At 45.7% G+C, this 25,461-nt stretch overlaps 1 protein-coding gene across 4 annotated transcripts; it reads left to right on the top strand.

The window, feature by feature from the left end:
* Nucleotides 1-1,492: 1,492 nt before the first annotated feature.
* LOC123122027 (uncharacterized) lies at nucleotides 1,493-20,614 on the top strand. Of its 4 annotated transcripts, none has more exons than XM_044542168.1 (12): nucleotides 1,493-1,714; nucleotides 4,696-4,788; nucleotides 5,006-5,092; nucleotides 8,617-8,718; nucleotides 8,913-9,014; nucleotides 9,343-9,402; nucleotides 9,538-9,627; nucleotides 9,903-9,992; nucleotides 19,472-19,675; nucleotides 19,745-19,850; nucleotides 19,923-20,124; nucleotides 20,248-20,614. In XM_044542168.1, exons 1-12 carry the CDS (start codon nucleotides 1,596-1,598, stop codon nucleotides 20,370-20,372), a joined length of 1,380 nt encoding a protein of 459 aa, XP_044398103.1. In that variant the 5' UTR covers nucleotides 1,493-1,595; the 3' UTR covers nucleotides 20,373-20,614. The 4 variants fall into 4 exon arrangements, with proteins under 4 accessions (XP_044398103.1, XP_044398113.1, XP_044398086.1 ...); XM_044542151.1 differs by lacking the exon at nucleotides 1,493-1,714 and adding an exon at nucleotides 3,858-4,389; XM_044542178.1 differs by lacking the exon at nucleotides 5,006-5,092 and having other exon boundaries at nucleotides 1,494-1,714.
* The last annotated feature ends 4,847 nt before the right edge of the window (nucleotides 20,615-25,461 follow it).

The following is a 25,461-nucleotide window of genomic DNA, read 5'->3' as shown; positions in this document are numbered from 1 at the left end:
GCCATCCGCCAGCTGGTGCTACTCCAGCAGGAACATGTTGTACCGGTGTTCCTCCTGCGCTTGCTGGAACGCCGAAAAAGGTGTCGGCGCAGGCTGCACCTCCTCCATGGCGGCGTTGAAGTGCGCCTGTGCCTCCTTCATGGTGAAGCCGCCGTGCACAGGAGGTGCAGGAGCCATGGCGGAGTCGTCGGAGCTCGTCTCCATCATGGTGTCGTCCTTGTCGTCGGAGACCTCGGGCGAGCTGGTCGGCAAGCCGGCCTCGATCCGCCTGGCACGACAGCTATGCCAGGCAGCGGCAAGGGTGGCCATTGCGTGCTTCATCTCCGGCGGCAGACTGTCCCACAGTGCTTTCCTGCTGGCGTTCATGGCAGATGCAGTGCAAGGGAGGAGGATGTGGAGGGCCTTGTGTTGTGTTGTGGTGTGGAGTTGCCATGTTTGGCCACCTTTATGTAGCAGATTCCGGTGAGGCGTGCGTCGGAGTGCGTCAATGGCAGCGCCGGAGTGGGTTTCTCGGGCGGCGAGCTTGCTTAATGGCGACATACGAACGACCATTAGCATTGAATGGCCGTGGTAGATATCCGTCCCGTCTAGTCACACGTCTCTGGCATTGAACAGGCGTGGACACCATAGACGTGTCGCGAGCAGCGCCCTTGGCCGGCACGCCGCTTCAATGAAGGAGACAGTGAGAGGTCGCATCCACCCTGAGCCATTTTCAATGTTGAGCGACGCGCTCTACAGTGACATGAATGCTGGCAGCTGGCGCCGAGGGGAGTGTGCACGGGAGGTTTGCTTGCTGCCACTGTTACTCCAGACTAATCTGGTTGATGCTATTGTTACTGTTAAATTTGTTCATAATATTATTTCTTTATATTTTACTTCTAAATTTAGCTTATGACATCAGGTCCAAAATTATTGATAATGTTATTTCTTTAAGTTTTACTTTTAAATTTCAGACTGAACTATAATAAGCTGAACTAAGTTGACTCGGGACCACCTCTCATGTTTCAATCTGGCATCCCGAAAAACCCTACCCTCAATCGATTCATTCTTCGACATGTCGTTCAGTTTTTTTTGAAGCCCACCGTTCATGTTGAGCGGTCATTGGTTGTCATGTTAAAATTGAGGACGTGCATGCTCATGAGAATGCTTACGATGTACTCTACTTCCTTCGTAAACTAATATAAAAGCATTTATAATACTAAAATAATGATCTAAACGCTTTTATATTAGTTTACAGAGGAAGTATGTTATTGTTTAATCTCTCAATGCACCGCACGGATTTATTTGCTAGTAAAGATAATTAGTATTATGTTGTCTGTCTAAAATATAATACGCTTTTGCTTTTCAAAATTAAACTGCAAAACACTTTGAGACAGCGGGAGTACTACCCAATATCTAAGATCTTGCCGTGTTGGTGTCCTATAGGTACAGGGAAAGAAAACCCACCTCGGCCGATCGGCCAGCCTATATAACGCGTCACGCGCACAAAACTCGCCAGCCCACCACAAAACTCGGAGAGAATTCGGAAGCTTGCAGCTTCGGATTGTTACATGGATCAGCATTGATTCGATCAGCAACCACCGGGCGATCGAACGATGGAACAGAGCTCTCGTCGTCGTCGTCGTCGTCGTTGTCGAGCTCCAGGTGGACGAGCTACGGACCAAACGCCAACTTCTTCATCTGCTTCCAGCAGTCATGGTGCCACCAACCCGAGGTATTTTCGCAACCCCTCTCCCCTTCTCTCTTCTTGTTTTTACGATACAATCTCCGGTGTCTTCTTCTCTCATCGCTGCGGTCGCCTAATCTCGTTTAGGCAAAAGTCACCTTGATTTCCTCATAACAATTACCTCTCCCCTCGATGCATGATAGCTTGGGAAGTTGATCGTTCCCTGATATTTCTATGGCAAAGTGATTGCCGTTTATCATTGTTTTGTTCGTAATATCTCACATGGGCTTGGGGAGAAGACCACAGAAGGAAGTTTAACTTGAACTGAGAGATGATAAGATCTACCGTTGGAATTAATGAAGGATACTGGCGGACGCACCCACGAAGCCAGAGTTAAGCTAGCAATTCACAATAATCATGTTGTTCTAATATAATCCTCATGTGGACGGTCGTGAAGAAAGTCGCGGATAAAATACTTTACGTGGTTTTATCCTGTGTTTTGTTTAGGGATTGGTTATAATATATTATACTCCCCTCGTTCGATAATATAATGCAAGATTTTCAAAAAGCCAAACCTCATAAATTCTGATCAAGTTTATGGAGAAAAATGATTGCATCTACAATGCCAAATATATATCAATAAATTCATCATAAGACGAATTTTCATATTTTATATTTTGGTTATTGTAGATATAAATAATTTTCTTTATAAACTAGTCAAAGTTTGCAAATTTTGACTTTTCAAAAAAATATGTACACACTAAACGGAGGGAGTAACAAAGTTTAGTTGCATGAATGCAATTTTTTTGATTAGTGATATTTTGCATATCTTTGGTCACATCACATGTGCCATCCTTTACTAGTGAAAGAGGAGTCAGAGAAAAACCCGTACTAGCGTGGGAGAAGAAAACTAGGTGTGAAGAACACATGCATGTATGAAAGTGATTACTAATCCTAACTAAGATTATATGACAATTATGATATAAATATAAGTTAGTGAGGCTAGCATCTCTCTTTCTCCCCTGCTTAAAAGGATGTAAAGTTCTGTTGTCCGCTTGTCCATTGTCTAACCTTATATATGTGCAAACTAATCTCTGTCTCTACTACTTAAAAAGAATGTCAGATTCCCATTTTACCTTTCTTCTCACCACCACCCCTTCATCCAACCTTTCATGTGTATGGTAATCAATCACCTTAATTTACTTATCTTTTTTGGAACCAATTCCACTTTAATTTACTTACCAAACTTTTAATCAAAATACAAGGCGTGGGTAGAAATTGATGAACATTTATTTACACAATTGCATTATTATTGATAGGTAAATCACAAGTTAACGTAATGAAATATTTATATCCTGTTGCAACGCACGGGTATTGTTCTAGTCAATATAAGAAAGTAAAGGACTAGTACAAATGTAACGTCACTTTTTTGACCATGACAAATCAAACATTTTCTATGACAATTTGTGTTTGTCGAGGATGACAAGTTTAGTTGGCAAGCATAGTAAATCCGGCTCAGTTCATTTTTTATCAGAAAAATAAATTTGTCATCCTCACGCCAGATATATTTGGCATAAAAACATTCTATTTGCCGTGCTTAAAATATAACGTTGTATTTTTAGCATTGCCGAACATAAAACATCCGGTCGGGCAGTGGCGGGGCTTGGGCTGAATTCTAGTTGGGGGCGGGGGGGAGGGGGGGGCGGGCAAATAATATGCATTTTGGTCTGATTTTCCTTGAAATATGGGCCAAATACTAAGGATTATAGCACAAACAAAAATTTGGGTGGGGGGCGACAGCCCAGGTTGGCCCTGAGAAGCTCCGCCACTGCGGTTGGGTGTCCTGCCGTCCGTACCATTTGATAATACTAAATCTTCTTACCAGTGCAAAGTGTTGTTAAGGATGGGCTAGTGATAAAGTTAGCACAAAGTTGAGTCATCTATTTTAAAACGGAGGGAGTAGATGGGTGGGATTGGATCGGAGAGATGAAGATAGTGGGTGAAGATATATATAGAGATGGTTGATGACTTGATGTTGAACCACTAGAATATACATGCTTCTTTACCCAGTTATCTAGTAGTAATAATAAAAAGTTGGTCTCCTAAAAAATTGTTGATGAAATAATAAATCGACCGAGCTACAAAATACCATGAGCTTAACATGTTGGGCTGGATGCGAGATCAACGCATAGGCACGAGAGTTCAAAAAGGGAACCGGAAGAGAGACACACACACCCCACACCCGTCCCTAACACACCCCACCAGTGACACCCAAAATTCCCCAAACCACACTAGGTCTCGCCGCCGGCTGCCCTCACCCTCGCCATGGACGGCGATGGAGATCCCCACGACGGGCATCACCCTCAAAATCCTGCCCCTTCTGACCCTCGACACCCCCAGCTTGAGGAGGAAGGTAATCCCCTCCCTCATGAAGCGCAGAAGGAAATGGAAGCAGTGAGGAGAGCGAATAAGGTAGCGCGGAAGATACGGCGTCTGAGGGCCAAAGCTCTCGCGCGGGGGCAGGGAAAGCTACAGAAGGAGGATCTGCCCCAAATCACACCAGGATCGTCCGTAGCCCTCGCCATGGGAACCCATGGCTACTCTGAAACTCCTCCTGACACTCAACACAGCGGGGAGCAAGCTCTGAAGCCCGGGCAAGTGCTTCGTACGGGAGTGTTGGTGGAAGCGCCTGACAAAATCCCCTCTTCCGCCGGCACTGATGTGTGAGCGCCTTTTCAACTTGCCCCTTTCACAAGCAGCTAACTATTATTGCCATTAAAAAACGAAACTTTGATCAGAAGGTAGTTAGCTTGCACGTGTGTGCGGGGTTAAAGAAAGGGTTTGGCTAGTATACCAATGTACGGTGTCGTCTTTAACATAAATGTATTCCATCAGTGGGTTGCGAATACATACCCATACCAGTTCCTATAATTACAGGATGGTGATAGCCTACAAACTATACAATACAACAATAATATCTTAATTCTTAGCAGACCTAAGTTCGGATCTCTCAACCTTTGCATTTGCAGGTCAGCAGCACCCCCAAGACCACATATTCGCCAGAGCGTTTTGTACTCAGATCGCCCAAGGCGATCCAGGAAACCTACATCAGATAAGCTACCGTAAGTGTGACTCTAGCTGGCCAGCTGCTGTTTTTCTGTTTCCACTACGGTCACTGCAAATGTGCCTAACCAGTTCGAATGGTATTAGCTATTTAATATTTACATTAGCCTTCATTCAGTCCTTCTGTAGACAAATTAGAATGCCCTGGTTATGCTGCACCTCCCAGCATTTCTAATCAGTGGCAAGTTACCATATTGCCGTGCTTGTTTTGGTCAGGGTTGAGGAGCATGCCGGTGAGGTGAGCAGCAGGGAGTTTCAAGTCCCGACACTTCATCAGTCACGCTCCACACGTGAGTCAACTAGGTATGTGGTAGGAGCTGGGACCCTACCGGGTCTAGGGCGTAGGTTGTAGGGGAAGGAGGGGGCTGGACGTGGCGAAGCTCGCGGTCGCCGTCGGCAAGGCGCCGTCGTGCGCGAGAGGGAGAGGCGGCGGCGGCGCAAGAGGCGGCTAGGGTTAGGTCTCCCGGCTCCCTAAGGGAAGCCGAGCAAATAATGATTGCTTCTTTGCTTCTTCCTCGATTAGATTGATACATCTCCTCTCCTTATATAGAGAGGTTTACTTGACTCCTAAGCAAACGATAAGATAAACGGGCTAAGCCCCTAATAACGATAAGATAACTTGGGCCACAACCCACTGGGCTAAGCCCCTAATATGACGGTCATAACACTTCTCCCCGCCTGCACAAACAGCTCGTCCTCGAGCTGTAAGGTTGGGAAGCGCTTGCTGAACTCTTCAAGGTGATCAACCAGCGTTAAACACCTTCGCGACAGCTGGGGCGGTCAGGTCGGCGGCGACAGCGTCCTCCTCAATGTAGTCTGCAGCCTCCAGGTAGACAAGTCGCGTGCAGACGTGGCCGGACGTGTACGGCTCGTCGCAGTTGAAGCATAACCCTTGTCGGCGACGCTCGAGTAGCTCGGCCGAGGTGAGCCGGCGGAACGGGCGCGCCGTGGTCGCAGCGAGGGGTACCGCGGAAGCCTGAGTAGGCCGACCCTGCGCGGGAACATCTGGTCCGGGTAGCGGCCCAGTGGCCTGGGACGGTGATGCCTGCTGCATGGCCACCACGCGGTGCTCGAACGCGCGGGCGTAGTACATGGCCGTCTGGAGGTCCCGGGGTCCCTGCAGCTCGACGTCCACGCGGAGATGATCTGGCAGACCGCTGACGAAGAGTTCGGCCCGCTGGTGAGCCGTCACGCCGGACGCGTGGCACGCCAGGGCTTGAAAGCGGTCGGTGTAGGGAAGGTGGCCCAACTCGGCCAGGCGGCTCCCGCGGATCGGCGGCCCAAAACGAAGGAGGCACAACTCATGGAAGCGCTCCCACGGGGGCATGCCGCCCTCGTCCTGCTCGAGGGCGTAGTACCATGTCTGGGCTGCACCGCGGAGGTGGTAGGATGTCAGCCAAGTGCACTCCGACGCGAGCGTGCGCTGCCCACGGAAAAACTGGTCGCACTGGTTGAGCCAGTTAAGTGGGTCCTCCGTGCCGTCATAAGTGGCGAAGTCGATCTTGGCGAACCGTGGCGGCGTCTGGGTCGGCGCGCCATGGACGTCCGGCTCGACGGTGCGGAGCAGTGATGATGACGGCGCCCGGTCAATGGTGGGGAGGCCGTCGTAGGCCCCCGCGGAGCCAGACGAGGCCCCAGACTGCAGTGTGGGTACCAATGGGTGCCCAGCCTCCGTGTAAACTGGTGGCGGAATCGGGGATGGTGACGGTGGAAACTGGACCTGCTGGATCGGGAGGCCCCCCGGTGTGGACTGGCCCAGTCCGCAGCTGGGCGGCGGCGGTGGAAGCTGTACCGGCGCGGCCGGCGTGGTTGGTGCGGCTGAGGCCGGCGCGGGCCAGTACGGCCACTGCGGCGATGGGGCGGGCGCGGAAGGCGCGGGTGGCGCCGCGAAAGCCGGCGCGGGCCACTGCGGCCAGGACAGCGCTGGGACGGCCGACAGTGGAACCTGGACCGGAGCCGCAGGTACGGATGGCGAGGCGGGGGGCGGTGCGAGCCAGGCCGGCCACTGCGGGCCCTGGGCGGGCGTGGACGACGCGGGTGGCGCCGCGAGCGCGGGCGTCGGCCATTGGGGCCAGGGCGGCGTTGGAGCGGCCGGCGACGGGAGCGCCGGGTAGCCCCCGACGATGGCCGCGGGGACCGAGTACCATGGCAGGGCCGGTTGCCGGAGGGGACGGCCGGCGGAAGCAGCGGTGGCGGCCCGTACGGGCTGGCGAAAAACAGGCGGATGCCCTGGACCGCGACCACCAGGTCATTGAGGACACCGGCCATGGCCTCCGGAGTGTACTGGGTCGGCATGGTGGGCGGTGATGGCGGCGAATCCTTGACGGGGGGCGGTGGCTGGCCAGGCGACGTGCCGGGGGTGGGGCCGATCGGCGCCGACGGAAGGGCCAGCGAGGCCATGGCGCTCGGCGAGAACGCAGCGGCGGTGGAGGAGGTGGTGGCGGCGGCGGTGTTGGTGGTGGTGGGCAGTGACGGGTTTGGTGGTGGTGATGACATGGTCGAAACCAAGCTAGCTGATACCAAATTGGTAGGAGCTGGGACCCTACCGGGTCTAGGGCGTAGGTTGTAGGGGAAGGAGGGGGCTGGACGTGGCGAAGCTCGCGGTCGCCGGCGGCAAGGCGCCGTCGTGCGCGAGAGGGAGAGGCGGCGGCGGCGCAAGAGGCGGCTAGGGTTAGGTCTCCCGGCTCCCTAAGGGAAGCCGAGCAAATAATGATTGCTTCTTTGCTTCTTCCTTGATTAGATTGATACATCTCCTCTCCTTATATAGAGAGGTTTACTTGACTCCTAAGCAAACGATAAGATAAACGGGCTAAGCCCCTAATAACGATAAGATAACTTGGGCCACAACCCACTGGGCTAAGCCCCTAATATGACGGTCATAACATAACAGTATGACTATTTTACATTGGTACTCCTCTTTCAATGATGTGTGCTTGCCTCCACGGATTCTCTTGTGTGTAATCTACAAAGCTCGATGCACGTCCAAGGTTTAGAACCTATGTTGGAAGTTGGCACTCTATGTTTATTATTTTGCTAATACATACATACGTTCTGCAATTATCTATACATTGGTGGCTTAATATTTATTGATTTACTTTGCTTTTTTTTAATCTCCAGGTTTATCTTGTTTTTGTTACTATTCACAAGTTTTAAATTTGCAAAAATGTAGCAGTAAGACACGAAGACATAAATTTTACATGTAACACATGAATCAAATAATGGATAAAATTAGCAAACGACCCACATGTCATTAGTGTGCTGTGGCACCACAAATTGTAAGGGGTATATGAATTGACGTTCTAGTTTCTAAAACTGCCTTCTTAGGGGAACTGGGGTATAAATATTCTAGCACGTTAGTCCGTGATTTACCTGCCCATATTAATATGACTGTAAGAAAATAGGATTTGTTTGCTAAATACCTATTTGGTAAGCACTTATTGGCTTGCCAAAGAAAACATAATTTTACTTGGCAAGTCAATCAAAGGTGCGGCACTTGAGACAGTTTTCAAGGAAACCGGTGGAAAAAACCAATGACATGAGGAAAAAAATCAAAATGAAAAAAGGGAAAGGGGAATGTACGTAAGGTTGGAAGAAGGACGAGATGGACGACAAAACGTTACGTTCTTTTTAAGTAAGTTGGGACAAGCTCAGCTGCTATTACATGTAGCTAATCAGACATCAGCTCATTGAGCACAAAATAATATGCTAGATTGTAACTTGTAACACCATAAGCACATGAGTGGCCATGATGGCCGTTGCTGTCCATGTATGGTAACCAATGTTTGTTTTGCTTTAGAGGGATAAATTCACCTATTGAATAATTGCAGGCCCACTGGAACTGCTACTTGTGTCCGGCAAAGTGCTTTATATGCAGGCCGCCTCAGTCGGTTACGTGGAAGCCAGGAACCGGAAATAACGAATAAGCTACTGTAAGTTTCCTTAGTTATCCGGATATTGTATGGTGCTTATTTTCATGAGCACTTAATAATATATCTGTTTTGGCTATTACTTGCACTTCATTCTTATAGAAGAAATAGTTTTGTATGCAATGCTAGTTTCTTTTAAAGTAGCCAGCAATTATTTCCCTTATTTCCATAGTCATGGACCAACATGTTGTCATCAGGGTTGAGGAGAATGCTAACAAGGTGAGTGGCAGTGTGGATCTACCTGAATCGAAGACACTAGCGCTGAATGACACACGTCCTAAGCTTGAATTAACTGATAGGTATGACCATTATTGTTCCGTTATTTTTAGAGCTGAATGACACACCTCCATTATTGTTTTGTTATTTTTAATCAGGATTTGGCTTGTTGGAATTCCATGTGTGTATTATGACTCTCTTTCATGTGCTCTGCATATCATTCATATATGTTTGATTCTTCAACTCCAGAAAACTTGTTGAAGAAGATTATTTATACCAAATATCTGTTTATGGCTATTTGCACTTTAGTTCTCGTAGAAGAAATAATTCTGTATGCAATGCTAGTTTCTTTTATAGAGGCTAGTAATTCTTTCCCACACTTCTAGTCACCAACCAACATGTTCTGGTCAGGGTTGAGGAGAATGCTGGCAAGGTGAGCGGCATTGAGGGTCCTGCAGTTAAGGTTCTACCGTAAGTGTGCCTCTAGCAAATACAACTTTTTTTTTGCAGCAGTGCTCCTTAAAAAACAACATACTGCCTGGTTATTATTGCAATACCACCATCATAAAGTTGCTGACTAATGAGCATATTGGTTTTCTTGGTCAGGGTTGAGGTGGATGCTGGTGAGGTGAGCAGCATGGAGTTTAAAGCATCTACACTCCGCCAGTCACCTCCTACACTTAACTCAACTCACAGGCACTGCATTCACCTCTTTTTTGCCCAGCCCAGGACCATGGGTTAATATTTTTATTGATTCGATTTTTATCTTGTTGTTTGTTACTGTTTAATATATGTAAAAGCTTCAAAGCAATAAAAATGTACCTTGAGCATTCTTTCATGTGTTTTGCATATCATTCAAATATGTTTGATTCATCATCAACTTGACAAAAATTAGTTAAAGAAGATTATTTAAATCTAGTAAATGGTAGCTTTGGAATAATCACTGATTGTGCAGACTTTTGTTGCTCTAGGTCCAAGGAATGTGCTTATGACACTGCCGAAAGTAAGACTGGCTCTGAAATTGTTGCGGAGGAAAAGCTTACAGATGAATCAGATCCTTGGTACGTATGATGATTTTTCTTTTGTTCATCTCGTGCTATAATTAGTTTGTAGTTTGTAAGTTTTAAATGCATTGGTGTAGTAAAAGCTCAGAGCACTAAAGTTTTACTTGTATATACGTGGATCAAATAAGGGAAAAACAACAACAGAACAACGTATTATTAGTGCTTGTAGACCTAGATCCACAATGTGATAATCAAACACCATTTAACAGGATGCTGGATAGACATATACTAGCTGAGAGAATGTTTGAACTAGGCAAGAAAGAACAAGGGTTCGATGCGGCCTCTCTGCATTGCACTGTGCAGTGGTAAGGCTTCCCTCATTTAATCCTTCACAAGACCCCACCTGGTGCGGGAGCTTCTACCACTGGGTCTGTCCTTTTTTAATAGATTTGTTCTTTCTTGCTTGGTTCAAACATAAATTGGGGAATCTAATTGGGCGCATACCTCAATTAGTCTTTTGGTGCGGCGTGTGTATAACTGTTGAATCACGCCCGCGAGCGTCCAAGCTGAGCGTAATGCGTCCAACTCCTCCACGGGTCACCCAAACACAGAATCACTGATGCATTCTCCTTCTCTCTCACCCGATCTCTCTCTGTTGCCATCCTCCATCGCCCCTGCACGCTCTACTTTGTCTCTTCCATTCCCTACCAGATCAGCTCAATCGCAACAATGGTACACCTTGTTCGAGCCTGTCATGGCGCCGGTGCTGTACCGCTATGGTTTAAGATCCGCCCACTGCCTTTATGTAGCATGGCTCAGTTCGTCCAGTTCCATGTGTCCGGCAAGGAAGCTCACCACATGTGCTCTGATGGAGGAGTTGGCTGGTGCAGGCCACTAAAAGGACGTGCACCGGGCTGACCGTGCACTGGCACCCATCTCACAGTCAAGGCATCCAGGAGCTTGCTTTCGTGAAGCACCATGGCTCATGGATGTCTGTGTTAGAGTTATAATATAAGTCATGTACCCCTTTGTATTTATCCCGTTGTATAAGGGGTTTCCTGCATATGTTCCACACCTGTACATGTATATATATCGGCCTATGGCCTCATGGGAATACAAGTTGCTTTCCTAACATGGTATTAGAGCTTTAGGGTTTTTTCTCCGCACGCGCAACTCGTGCTCCTATCGATCCACGCCCTCGTCGATCTCCCTCCTGCTCCAGCGCGCTCGAACTTCTCCAGCCGCCAGGGGCGCCCGGTTCCTCCCATCGCTAGGTCCTCCAGCACGCCAGGGGCGCCCGATCCCCAGGGCTCCCGATTCCTCTAGTCGCCAGGGCTGTCTGATCCAGTCGCCAGAGCCCGATCCAGTCGCCAGAGTCCAAGCCGCGCCTAGCCTTTCTCTGGATCCAGCCGCGCCTGCCTCTCCTGCGATCCAGCACTCCCGGCGGCAGCCTGGGTGCCAGTGCCGATTTTCCTGCAGCCGTCCCCTGCTGCTAGCGACGGCTCTCTGCGGTTCTCGTCGGGATCGTCTCGTACTCGTTTCCTAAAATAAAAAAAAAATAAAAAAAGAAAGAAAGAAAAAAAATGTCTGCTGCATCTAGCTATGTTGCTGTTCCTCGCTGTCCGGTGATCTTTGATGGTACCAACTACACCGAGTTCACTGGCTTCATGCGCATTCACATGCGTGGCATCCGTCTCTGGGGTGTTCTTTCTGGCGAGGTCTGCTGTCCGCCACGTCCGGTTCCTCGGTTGCCCCTACTCCGCCGACTCCACTGGTTCTTCCTACGGATGCTAATCAGGCCGCCAAGGATGCGGCTAAGCTTGCTGATGAGGCTGCTGATCGTGCTTATGATGAGAAGGTTTTGGCTTATGAGGAGGCTCTTCAGACGTATCATGGTGCTCTGTCTGTTTACACCCAGTGGCTTGATGATGATGCTCGTGCTGCAGCTGTTCTCACTGCTAGTGTTCTGCCTCAGTTTGCTTCTGAGTTTCTGGGTCTTTCTACTGTCTTTGAGATGTGGACCCGTCTTCGTCAGCGCTATGAGCCCTCTGGTGATGCCTTATACCTTTCTGTGGTCCGTCAGGAGCATGCTCTTCAGCAGGGTGACTCTACTGTTGATGACTTCTATGCACAGAGTTTTGCTATCTGGCGCCAGCTTGATTCTCTCCGCAATGCTGGTTGTCGTACTTGCCCCTATTGCCAGGCTGTCTAGGCCAATTTGGAGTTTCATCGCGTCTACGAGTTCCTGTCTCGGCTCCGTAAGGAGTTTGAGCCCCGGCGTGCTCAGTTGTTTGCTCGTGGCTGTATTTCTCTCATGGAGGTGCTTTCTGAGATTCGTGCCGAGGAGACTCGCTTACGTGGTGCTGGTTTGCTGGAGGTTCCCTCTGTCCTCGCTACTCGGGCTTCTTCCACGCCACCTGCTGCACCGACCCCTTCTCGCTCGGGTGCTCCGCCGCTCTTGCCCACTCCTTCTGGAGGCTCAGGTCGCCCCCGTCAACATTGCGACTACTGTAACAATGATGGTCATATTGAGTCCTAGTGCTACACGAAGAGGAAACACCTGCGCAAGGCGCGATCATCATCTTCAGGGACTTTGTCATCTACCTCGACAGCTTCAGCCATTGCTTTGACTCAGCAGGATATTCTGAGACTTAAGCGTCTGCTCGCGACTTCAGGTTCTTCCTCGACGGGTATTGCTGGTTCTGTGACTGATGCTTCCCGCACTGAGCAACCACCCTCTACACAGTCAGGTACATCCCCATGGGTTCTCGACTCTGGAGCTTCTTTTCATATGTCTTCTCATTCTTCCACTTTGTCCTCTCTTCGCTCGCTGGATCCTCCTGTTCATGTCTTCACTGCTGATGGTACTCCACTTTCTGTTGTTAGTAGAGGCAATCTTACCACTTCTTCTTATTCTGTTCCTGATGTTGCTCATGTTCCTCGACTTATCATGAATCTGTTTTTTGTTGGTCAACTTACTGATTCTGGTTGTCGCGTCATCCTTGACGTTGACTCTTGTTCCGTCCAGGATCGTCGCACGCACACTTTGGTTGGGGCTGGCCCTCGCCGTCGTGATTCTCAGGGTCTTTGGGAGTTGGAGTGACTTCATGTTCCTTCCGCTGCCACCACCATCGCCAGTTCCTCCGCTTCAGTCGCCTCCGTTACTGGTTCCTTCAAGCAGTGGCATCATCGACTTGGTCATCTGTGTGGTTCTTGGTTGTCGTCTTTAGTTCGTCGAGGTCTTCTGGGGTCTGTCTCAGGAGATGTCTCTTTAGAGTGTCAGGGTTGTCGTCTTGGCAAGCAGATTCAATTACCATATTCACATAGTGAGTCAGTGTCTAAGCGTCCTTTCGATTTAGTCCATTCTGATGTATGGGGTCCGGCTCCTTTCGCTTCGAAAGGTGGTCATAAATACTATATTATTTTCATAGATGATTTCTCTCGTTACACATGGCTTTATTTCATGACTTCTCGTAGTGAGGTGTTGCCTATTTATAAGCGTTTTGCTGCCATGGTTCATACTCAGTTCTCTTCACCCATTCGTGTTTTTCGTGCTGACTCCGCTGGCGAGTATATCTCTAAGATGTTGCGTGGTGTTCTTGCTGAGCAAGGAACTCTCTCAATTCTCTTGTCATGGTGCTCATGCTCAGAATGGTGTGGCTGAGCGAAAACATCGTCATCTTCTTGAGACGGCTCGTGCATTGATGATTGCTGCCTCTCTCCCGCCTCATTTTTGGGCTGAGGCCGTCTCCACCTCCACCTATCTTATCAATCTACAGCCTTCCGCTGCTCTACAGGGTGGTGTTCCTTTCGAGCGTCTTTTTGATCGTTCTCCCGATTATTCGATGCTTCGCTTGTTCGGTTGTGTTTGCTATGTTCTTCTTGCCCCTCGCGAATGCACCAAACTGACCGCTCAGTCTGTTGAGTGTGTCTTCTTAGGCTATAGTGATGAGCATAAGGGCTATCGTTGTTGGGATCCTATCGGTCGTCGGATGCGTATCTCTCGAGACGTGACTTTTGATGAGTCTCGTTCCTTCTACCCACGCCCATCTTCCTCGTCCTTTTCAGTGGAGGATCTCTCTTTCCTTACTTTTCCTGACTCACCTATCACCCTCGTCGAGCCTGTGCCTCTTCGTTCCACTCCCTCTGCTTCTCCACCTCTAGTCGATTTGCAGCCACCATCTTCCCCGGTCTCCTCGCCTAGCATGTCACCGGATTCTACACCTTCATCTCCGGTGACTTCTTCGTTGCCACCCCCCCGATTCTCCCTTGGCGATTCCTCCTTCTATTGTTCCATCTTTTCCTCAGCATTACACTCGTCGTTCACGCCCTGTGGATGCCTCTGTGGATGTGTCGTCATCTTCCTCTCAGCCTACTTATGGCTTGCGTTCTCGTCCTCGTCCGCCTGTTGATCGCTTTGGATTTCCCACCGCTGGTGCTGCTGTTCTTGAGCCGACTTCTTATCATCAGGCTGTTGTTCATCCTGAATGGCAGTTTGCGATGGCAGAGGAGATTGCTGCTCTTGAACGCACTGGTACCTGGGATCTTGTTTCTCTTCCTCCCGGAGTTCGTCCCATCACTTGTAAGTGGGTCTACAAGGTTAAGACTCGCTCCGATGGTTCTCTTGAGCGTCACAAAGCTCGTCTTGTGGCTCGTGGTTTTCAGCAGGAGCATGGTCGTGATTATGATGAGACTTTTGCTCCTATGGCCCATATTACCACTGTTCGTACACTTCTTGCCGTTGCCTCTGCACGCCACTGGTCTATATCTCAGCTTGATGTTAAGAATTCCTTTCTTAATGGTGAGCTGCGTGAGGAGGTGTACATGCAGCCACCACCTGGGTATTCTGTTCCTGATGGCATGGTATGTCGTCTTCGTCGCTCTCTCTATGGCCTTAAGCAAGCCCCCCGCGCCTGGTTTGAGCGTTTTGCCTCTGTGGTCACTGCCGCTGGTTTTTCAGCAAGTGCTCATGATCTAGCATTGTTTATTCACCTTTCTCCTCGTGGTCGGACTCTTCTTCTCTATGTTGATGACATGATCATCACTGGGGATGACTCCGAGTATATTGCCTTTGTAAAGGCCTGTCTTAGTGAGCAGTTTCTTATGTCTGATCTTGGACCTCTTCGCTATTTTCTTGGGATTGAAGTCTCTTCTACCTCTGATGGCTTTTTTATATCCCAGGAAAAGTATATCCAGGATCTTCTTGCTCGTGCTGCTCTTACTGACGAGCGTATTGTTGAGACTCCTATGGAGCTCAATGTTCACCTCCGTGCTACTGATGGTGATCCTCTCCCTAACCCGACGCGTTATCGTCATCTTGTTGGCAGTCTTGTCTATCTAGCTGTCACTCGTCCGAACATCTCTTATCCGGTTCATATTCTGAGTCAGTTCGTCTCTGCTCCCACATCGGTTCACTATAGTCATCTCCTTCGTGTTCTCCGATATCTTCGGGGCACGATCTCTCACCGTCTATTCTTTCCTTGCTCCAGTTCTTTACAGCTCCAGGCCTATTCAGATGCTACGTGGGCTAGTGATCCTTCAGATCGCCGTTCACTTTCTGCTTACTGTGTTTTTCTTGGTGGTTCTCTCATTGCTTGGAAGACGAAGAAACATATTGCAGTTTCCCGTTCGAGTGCCGAGGCTGAGTTGCGAGCAATGGCTCTTTTGACGGCAGAGGTGACTTGGTTACGGTGGTTACTTCAGGATTTTGGTGTTTCTGTCACTACACCGACTTTGCTCTTATCTGACAGTACAGGTGCTATTAGCATTGCGCGCGATCCTGTGAAGCATGAGCTCACCAAGCATATTGGTGTTGATGCTTTCTATGTGCGCGCTGCTGTGCAAGATCAGGTTATTGCTCTTCAGTATGTGCCTTCCGAGTTACAGTTGGCGGATTTCTTGACGAAGGCCCAGACTAGAGCACAACATGGCTTTTATCTCTCCAAACTCAGTGTTGTTCATCCACCATGAGTTTGAGGGGGGGTGTTAGAGTTATAATATAAGTCATGTACCCCTTTGTATTTATCCCGTTGTATAAGGGGTTTCCTGCATATGTTCCACACCTGTACATGTATATATATCGGCCTATGGCCTCATGGGAATACAAGTTGCTTTCCTAACAGTCTGGAGGTTCCTGCACCACCATCTGTGCACCTGCTTCCTGCATGTCTTGGAGCTTCAATTTGTTTTGATGGAGGATAAGATTGAGATTTTTTTTTACAGCCAAGGTAGTCTTGATTATGAAAATCCATATTGCTGTTACAGGTTATGTCCTTCCCCTTCCTCAAATGATGGCGTGTGATGTTTCTCTCAACGTGTGTGAGTGGGTCTGGGAGAGAGTTTGACAACCGAGTTTCTCTCACCGGGATAACTTGCTACTGTCAATACCTAAGATAATAAAAATTGCTAGGAGTAATCCTTAGTTCTTATTGTATATAATAGAAAAGTTAAGAGTTCTGTTTGTAACCATTTACTTGATAACTTGGTAACTGTTACTACAGCTAGAAAACCTGGTCACTCTCAGCTGGATGACTTGATATTTTGTTGGTAACTGCGCATTGGATATATATATATATATATATATATATATATATATATATAGCCTGTTTTCTGGTTTCTACTACCAAGAAACCTTGTCACTCAGCTCAAAAAACGTGGTATTTTGTTGGTAACTGTATATTGGATAGAGTAGAATGCATGCACGGTCCTAATTCTTTCACGAAAGTGTCGACTGGGTCCTAATTCTTGCAAAATGCACGTCTGGGTCCTAAATCTTTTTAAGTTGTTCATCTGGGGTCCTAATTTCTTCTTACCACCGCTGACCTGCCTGCGTGGCGCTTGGACCCTGGCCACGTAGACAGGAGGTCCATGGGCGGCTGGATATGCAAATTTGCCCCTGTAATAGTTCTTCTGGATCCCCGGTCCCTAGGTCTTTTCCCTCAATTATCTCTGGCGGCGCTCCATCGCCATGTCTGCCGGCGCAAGCTCGTCTGCGGTCAAGCGCCATGGGAAGAAGCCGTTCGGTGCAGCCCTGACCTTGGCAGCGTCGTCTCCACCATCGGTAGTAGCTACTTTTGCACTGCCGCTACCATCGGGGACACTGCCGTTGGTGCCATGCCCCTGACCCCGCGCGCCTCCCATCACGACCAGCCCGAGCTGGAGGTCGCCTCCGCCCCAGCGCCGCCCAGCTCCCGCTTTCTCCTGTTCCTTCCTTCACCTCCTCCTCATTCCCAGTCTCTCATCTTTCTCATCTCCCGGTGCAGGAACCTCCATGGATGAATGCTCGAGCACCCCTGTCGCCTATCTGGACGCCGTCCGCGGGAACCTTGCGTCAATGGTCAGATCCGGTGCCCCGCGGCCGATCCGCCCATCCCCGGCGCCGCAACTCTTCTCCTCCTCAGCTCTGGCAAGTCCCTTCAGCCCCGTCCTCGCCTGTCCCCAGCGGGTGTGCGAGAGCCCCGTGGGCCACCATCGCCTTCACTGGTCGAGCTCGCTCCCCCGTCGCATGCAGTGCATTCACACGCGCGGCGATGGGCACGACGGATGATGGATTATTCCTAGCGGCTTTGGCACCATCCTAGCAGCCGACGCTGCCAGACTACCGCCGCCGATGACCTCCGCTTCTCACCGGAGCCACGTCGCTCGCCTTCGGTTTTGCCAGAGAGGGGTGGGCAAGAGGAAAGGCACCGCGACTGTAAATAAATTAGTGTTCGAGGGCTTTTTTGCAAATATGCATGGCCGGTCGTTGCTCCTCCTGGGCCCTCCTGTCCACGTGGTCACGGTCAAAGCACGACGCAGGCAGGTCAGCGCTGGTCAGACGGATTTAGGACCTCGGATGAACAACTTGAAAAGATTTAGGACCCAGACGTACATTTTGAAAGAATTAGACCCAGCCGACACTTTGGTGAAAGAATTAAGACCGCCCATGCATTTTACTCTATTGGATATATATAACCTGGTAACTGTTACTAGACAACCTCATTACTGTTACTAGACCACCTAGGTCTAATCATGTATTGCAAATATAATTGGTATTGCTACTAAGACAACCTGGTTACTGTTTCTAGACAACCTGGTTACTGTCGCATGAACAACTTAGTCTTAGCCAGAGATAACTTGGTAATTTCAACATCAGCTTTGAAATAGCTGTTAAATATATAAGTAGCACACTGTATCACTACCCATCTAGCACAGCATAAATTCGTACCATAGAAGAGATTGAGGTGTGTCAGGCCAAGAAATTCATTGGCACAGCTGGTTCTGCGATCCTCCCGGTTTTGTTGCAGTTTGTAAACAAAAAATAAATCCCTTTTAGCTCATGCAGTATTGCCTCGTCCACAATACTGCAGCAAATCCACACCAAATGGAGTCAGAGGAGTTCTTATCTCTGTATTTAACCCAGGACAGGAACTGCCTTATGTTTGCTGGCAACCAACGCCAATCAAACAACTCCCAATCACAGCCCAAACAAATTCAGCAATGTACATAAGAATAGCAAGTGATCATTAGACTTGTCATCATCGCACAAAGGACACCGTCCATCGGTAGGGCCATGCCGGGCAAGGATCTACACCCTGGTAGGGATACGGTCATGAATGACCTGCCAAAGAAACACCCTGATTTTTAAAGGAAGCGTAAGCCTCCACATATCAAAAACCCCTGGAAGGACAGCCAGTGATACATGGATTTAGAAGTATATTGACCATTGGATTCATAAGTTCAGCTCACTCTGTCTGGTTGATCAGAAAGAGAGATTTCATTTAAATGAACCATTAAAGCCTCCCACTATCTCAAGTTATCAGAATCAAACACCCTCTTTTAAACTTGACATGCCACACTCCCAGAGAAGCATGTTTCTTCGAGAATCCATGCAACTTATCCCTTTTCAAGCTCCTTGAGGCATACCTACTAGCATGCAAGCAAACAAACATAACAGTAACAGTACAAAGGAAATAAGACAATCCAGTTGGTTTAGTGTCGATGGTTTGTTTTTTTTCCCGATAGGACTTGAGAACCAACTTTACTTCCCCACATGAACGTGTGCAGGATAACTCGGTCCCAAACTCTTCATCGCCTATTTCATCCCCTAGCTCCTATGCAAATCCATTCTCAACAGTGTCATGCATTGGATCAACATGATGCAGTCCCATGCACTCTAGACCATGCATAGAGAATTCCGACGTGCTACAGTCTATGGATTAACTGATTTCTTTTTCTTTAGTTGTCTCTTAAACTACAAATCTGTGGTACGATGCCATTTTAAGGTGAAGCTTGCGTATGTGAATAGGACTCATGATCAATATATTGATCATTGCATGGCATATAATTAATTAGAAAAATTACTCCTTGTACCTCAGAGAACAGTGTATATGATATGGAGCTCAATGCTCTTTTACAGTTTTTAAGTATGCATAGCATAACATTTTTTAAGTATGCATAGCATAACATTTGTTGTATATTGCCTCTTAGGCTCATGATTGATGTGTGCGGATTATTATTTTGCATTTTCTTGATCCTTTGGGTTTGTTGTGATTCAGGGCACAAGAATATCGTGAGATACTAAAGTACTTGGCCGAACATAGATATACTGACGTCGTGGAGGCTATGATTGCCGCTAGTCATGGCTTTAGCAACCCGGCCCAGCATAAACTGGATGCTGAAGCATTTTGGTCATCAGGAGAGGAATTAAAATTTCCTGAAGTCTCCAAGCCCTTTGCCTCTCCAACAGAGAATTCAGTGCAGTATGTGTCCTTTATGATTTTCTTATAAACTTTTGAAGCATATGCAGCAGTTTTAGTGTACTGTTGCAGGGGAGAACCGTCTACCAAAGAAATCATTGAGGATGCTAAGAAGTGGATGGGCGAGGAAGTCATGGTGGCTTTCAAGAAGTACATCAAATGGCAGGACCAATTCAAAGTATGTGTGATTTTTAACTATCCTGTCCATTTTAATCGAAAACAAGTTTTGTTTATAAGGTGTTTCTTTCAGGACGTGGAGTATAGCCTGGATGAGCTTCAACATCAGTGCTTCAGCGTGGAGAGCTATGACCATACCTTCCATCACTTCAACTTCACCGTTAAGATGAAGAAGCCAGACGGTGATTGGTCATCGACGCCCTATTTTGCTCAAGTGAAAGAGATCTATGGAAGAAAATATTATACCTGCTACGAACTAAGTTCATATGATGATGGTACGTGTATATATATGCCTTTCTCGTTTTCTCTTTCGTCGTAACTAAATAGGGATCATTTTAACTTTGTTTGTTGCAAAATCACGGTTTTGATCTAGTATTGAACTGCATATCGTTGTTTAGGTCACTGCTACGCGTGCATAAATCAAGGAATGCATGCACTGAAGCACCCTATTGGTGAGTTCGGGTACGACGGTGGCCATCCTGACACGGGGTCCCCCTTCCTTTATCTTAGTGACGATGAATAATGAGATGTCGAGCGATGACGGTGTGTTTCAGTCAATGACCGAATGGTTACATCTTGATCTGCATGTAGTTCAGTATTTAATTATTCTTAATACTGAACGTTTACTCAGGAGTCGCCGTGTTTGTAGTACAATTGTGAATTATGTACGTAGGTGTTTTTTTTTCTCGGATCAGAAGTTTGTACTCTGTCTCCAAAAAGGGCTATAAATTTTGGGGAAATGTTAACTAGGGAACGTTCGTCCTGCGAACTGCTCTGTCGTCGGCCTATCAGCCGCACAAATCTCAAAGCAGTTCCCCTAGCCACGTCACTATTTTGATCAGTTCGCGCGGCGGGTTGTGGTAGCGAGGAGACTGTGAGATCCACGGCCCGCTTCCTCAATTTCTCCGATGCCCCAGTCCATCAGACCATCACGCGACCAACTCAAATGGATTGATCCCGACAGATCACCCACCCCCAAGGCTCAAACCTGTGCATCCGATGCACCACACCATTCTGGACTGTTAGATTAAAAGACGATGGACATGATTCAGGCAAACAGGGGGCTGTGAACATATTTTGCAAACAGAACACTTTGTTTTGTCAAAATCAACCCGCACTTAACCTCTCGCTGCGATTTCCCTATAGTGGGCTTATTTCGATGGAATGTAAGTGTTTTATTGACAATAAGCCAGACTACTGGGTAGAGTGCGGGTTGATTTTAGCAAAATACAAGGTCACTTTTGCGCGCCAACAACTCATCAGTAGTCAAACATAGTCCGTTGTTTATCCATCCAAAGGACCAAAATCGCACGGTGCACTCGGTGCACAGATTCGTCCGTTTCACCTGATACATTCTCGGTGATCGAGAGATCTCCTCGTCAGCGCCGGGACCTCCTATGCGCCGCTCTTTGCGGCGAAGAGACGCAGTTTCGCACAGGCGGCCTCTGACTGGGCCAGCCCATGACCTTCAGCGAACATCTGTAGCTCCAAAAAAATCGACGTCGCTGGGAATCAATCCAGCGATCTCATGCCGCCAACGACGAGCCGCAACCAGCTGAGCTAGCGTGATTTTATGATTAGGAGACAGCGTCAACCAATAAGAACCAATAGGCAGCCGCAGTTCCGAATTAATTTTGGAATTTTGAAAGCAGTTTTTTTTAAAAACTGAGTGTTTGTGAAACGCAAACACTGTCCAAATTTGCGATTTGTTTTACAAAATTGAAACACTTTTCGAAATCATGAACACTTTTTTCCGAAAACAGGAACATTTTTGAAATTCCAAATGAAAATTGTGCAAACGCGAACATTTTTTAAAACTCCCGAACAAAAATTGAAAACACGAACAATTTTTAGAAAATTTGGAACAATTTTGAAAAGGAACATATTTTTAAACACAAAAAATTAAAACATGAACATTTTTTGAAAATGGGAACATTTTCTGAAAAGTTGTGAAATTTTTTAGCAGAAACATTCCGAACATTTTTTTAATATGTGAACATTTTTTGTATTTATGAACAAATATTGAAAACACAATCTTTTTTGAATATTGATTGATATTTAGAAGCAATAATCTTTGTTGAAATTTCAGAACATTTTTCAAACTAACATAACGTTGAAAAATATAAAAACAAATAGTACACGAACAATGTTTAAAAGTGCAAACATTTTTCAAATTTACGATTTTTTTTCGAAAACACAACCTTTGTTGAATTTTGATCATTTTTATAAAACGACGAACATTTTTTTAATTTTAGAACATTTCTGAAAGATGCGAACAAAATTTGAATTTTCTGAACTTTGATGAATTTCTGAATGTTACTAAACTAGAATATTTTGTGAAAAAACGAACAAATTTTGGAAAAGGCAAACATGTTTAGAATTTTCAAACATTTTTTGAACAAGAAAATGAAAATGAAAAAAATAGGAATGAAGATAAATAAGGAATCTAAAAACATAAAAAGGAAAGAAAAAGAAACAGGAAAAAACGAAAAGAAAGAAAACATGGTTCTGGATCTTCTAGAAGGTTCACAAAACCGAAATAAACCCGTGGAACATTCCCAAAACCGGAAACAGAAAGGTTTGCCTGCAGTCATGAGATGGGCCGGCCCTAATCGCTCGATGCGCATCTCTGGCTGTGCGTTGCGGCGACAATTTGCCGCAATGTGCGAGGAGGTAGGAATCGAACCTGGCACCTCCTGTGACTTACGCACGACCCTAGCCAATGGGCTACATAAGCTTTCATGTTTTACTACGGCGCGCGCAGCTAAAGGTAATGCAGATTCGAACATTATTTTGAGAAAAGTATTTTTTTAATGCGAACACTTTTCCAATTTGAGAAGAAAAACTAAAAAAATATAATCAGAATTTACTGAACCAACACGAGTTTTTAAAAAATTCGATAAACACAAAAAAGTTTTTCGAAAATCTGAACAAGTATTTAATAGTGATTTTTTCAAAAACATGAATATTTTTGAAAGGAGAACAAATTTTGAATTGTGAACAAAAAAAATTTGTAAACATGAATTTTTTTGTAAACATGAACACTTTTAAAATTCTCGACCAAAATTTAGAAATGGGAACAATTTTTAAAATAACAAACAAATTTTGAATTTTTAGAACAAATTGTAAAATATAGAACAATTTTGAAAATCCCAAACAAATTTGAAATGTGAACAATTTCTTAATAAATGAACAAATTTTGAAAAATACGAACATTTTTTTGAAATTTGTGAACAATTTTTGAATACATGCATTTTTTGAAATCCATGTCATCATTTTCAAATTTCTCAAAAAATGAAAAAAAAGTAATTTGAACAATTTCTGAAAAAACAGGAACATTTTCTGAAAATTCGGAACAAAAATTTTGAAACCAGAAACATTTTTTAATTTTACGAACAAATTTTGTAAAATAGGAACATTTTTTGAATTTGTGAGCAAAATCTGAAAAACAGGAACATTTTTTGGAATTCGGATTTTTTTTGAAAATAAACTTGAAAAGGAAAAAAGATAAAAGAAAAGAAAACAGAAAAAAAAGAAACAGAAAAAAGAAAAGAAAAAAGAAAAATAAAAACGAAAAAGAAACTGAAAAAGAAAAAGCCGTTTCATGAACCCAAAACCGGAAAAAACCAGCTGGAAACATCATAGAAGGTTTCCAAAACCGAGTCTGCTGTAACGCTAAAATGGGCCGGCCCACTCGTTCGCTCGGTCGCACCTCCGTGTGCGAAGCTTCGACAGCTTGCCGCAACGAGCGGCAAGTAGGATTTTCCGTCAGCGCCCAGCAGGAGGTTTGGGCGCCTACGTGGTTTCTTCATGGGCTACATTGAGGAAGCCCAGTCGATGGTGTAACTGTTTCATTTTGCTGTTACGTTCGATTTCTGGTTCGTTCACTGTTTGTGTCGTAATGAACTGAAATGCATCAGTTTGAATCTCCCGAATTATGGAAAAAGGTTGTGCACTGTCGTTCTTGTTTTGTTCACTGTTGGAACGAGGTTGTCTTTATGTTTTTTTCCTTGTCTTTTCTCAGTGATTTAGTAAATTGTACTTTGTTGAAAAAAGGTTCATCGAATCTGAAAATGTTCATCGTGTTTGAAAAAAATCCATTGAGTTTAAAAAAAGTTAATTGACTTTGATAAAAAGTTCATAGATTTTAGAAAAATGTTCACCAACTTTGAAAAAAGTTCATCAATTTTGGAAAAAGTTGATCAAACTTGAAAAAAAATTCTTTAATTTTGAAAAAAAGCACCAATTTTGAAAAAATTCATCGAATTGGAAAAAAGTTTGTCCTGTTTGAAAAAAAAGTTCATAGAGTTTGAAAAAAGTTCATCTACTTTGAAAAAAAATTCATCAATTCGAAAAAATGTTCATCCATTTTGAATTTTTTTCTCAAAGTTGAAAAAGTTAATCGATTTTTTTAAAAAAATCATCATATTTGAAAAAGACCATCAAATTAGGAAATAGTCCACAAGTTTGAAAAAGTTCATCGATTTTGGAAAAAGTTCATTGGTTTCAAAAAAGGTTCATCCAACTTAGCAAAAAGTTCATCAATTTCGAAAAAAGTTCATTGATTTCGAAAAAAATAGTTCATCCAATTTGGAAAACAGTTCATCTATTTTGAAGAAAATCATCGAATTAGAAAAAATGTTCACAAATTGAAAAATTGTTCATCGATTTTCAAAAAACATTGATTAAATTAAAAAGGTTCATCAATTGTGAAAAAAGTTCACCGAAAAACATTGATTAAATTAAAAAGGTTCATCAATTGCAAAAGGTTCATTGTTTTACAAAAAATAGTTCATCAAAACTTTAAATAGTTCACATATTTGAACACAAAAAACATCAAATTTGGAAATGGAAAAATAAAAACAAAAGGAACAGAAAATAAATAAATAAACGAAAAGGAGCTATAAAATAGAAAACGAGAAAAGATAAAAAAGAAAAAGGAAAAAGGAAAAAAGGAAAGAAATAGAGAAAGAAAAAAATTCCCAATTTGGTGCACGTGTGAAGAAGTCTAACGGATAGAATGTTCCACGAAGAGGTATCCTGGCGTATTGGTTAGTACACCTCGAATCTTTGGAATTTGAATTAGTTTGAATTGCTTACCACATATATCAGTACCACCTCGAATCAAACTAGTATGCCGCGGGTTCGATACTCATTGCCACTAGTATGGGAGCAACTAGTTAACGAGCGCTACTTCGGGAGCCTCACAACGATCAGTGCCACTCTGCACGCTCTCACCTGCCCGCCACGTGTCGCGGTCTAGGCGCTCCCTCCGGATTTTTTTTGCACGTGTTTTCGGCTTTTTCAACGGGCTTTTTGGTTTTTTCGACGTTTCGGTTTTCCACCGGTCTTCCTTAACTTTTGGACCATTTTTTTTTGAATTTTTTGTGTGCGAAAAACGTGTTTTCTTTTTTTTTTCTTTCGCGAGAGTCACGGCCGTGCCTCTCGGAAACAAAAAAACGCATTTTTTGTTCTTCCGCGAGAGGCACGGTTTTGCTTCCGAGAGAGGCACGGTTGTGCTTTCGCGAGAGGCACGACCGTGCCTCTCGGAAACGAAAAAAACACATTTTTTGATTTTTTCCTTTTGAGAGAGGCACCGCGAGAGGCACAGT

This window comes from Triticum aestivum, chromosome 1B (genome assembly GCF_018294505.1).
Source record: "Triticum aestivum cultivar Chinese Spring chromosome 1B, IWGSC CS RefSeq v2.1, whole genome shotgun sequence".
In the NCBI taxonomy this organism is placed as follows: domain Eukaryota; kingdom Viridiplantae; phylum Streptophyta; class Magnoliopsida; order Poales; family Poaceae; genus Triticum; species Triticum aestivum.
The sequence above is the reverse complement of the archived record's forward strand: the minus strand, read 5'-3'. Positions and strand labels throughout refer to the sequence as shown.

What these genes read in the sequence shown, in the direction of transcription:
- LOC123122027 (XM_044542151.1), top strand. Translation starts at nt 3,992, where the DNA reads ATGGACGGCGATGGAGATCCCCACGACGGGCATCACCCTCAAAATCCT. An exon ending in CCTACATCAGATAAGCTACC is followed by an intron (nt 4,789 to 5,005) that starts GTAAGTGTGACT and finishes TGTTTTGGTCAG; the next exon opens with GGTTGAGGAGCATGCCGGTG. An exon ending in GAAATAACGAATAAGCTACT is followed by an intron (nt 8,719 to 8,912) that starts GTAAGTTTCCTT and finishes TGTTGTCATCAG; the next exon opens with GGTTGAGGAGAATGCTAACA.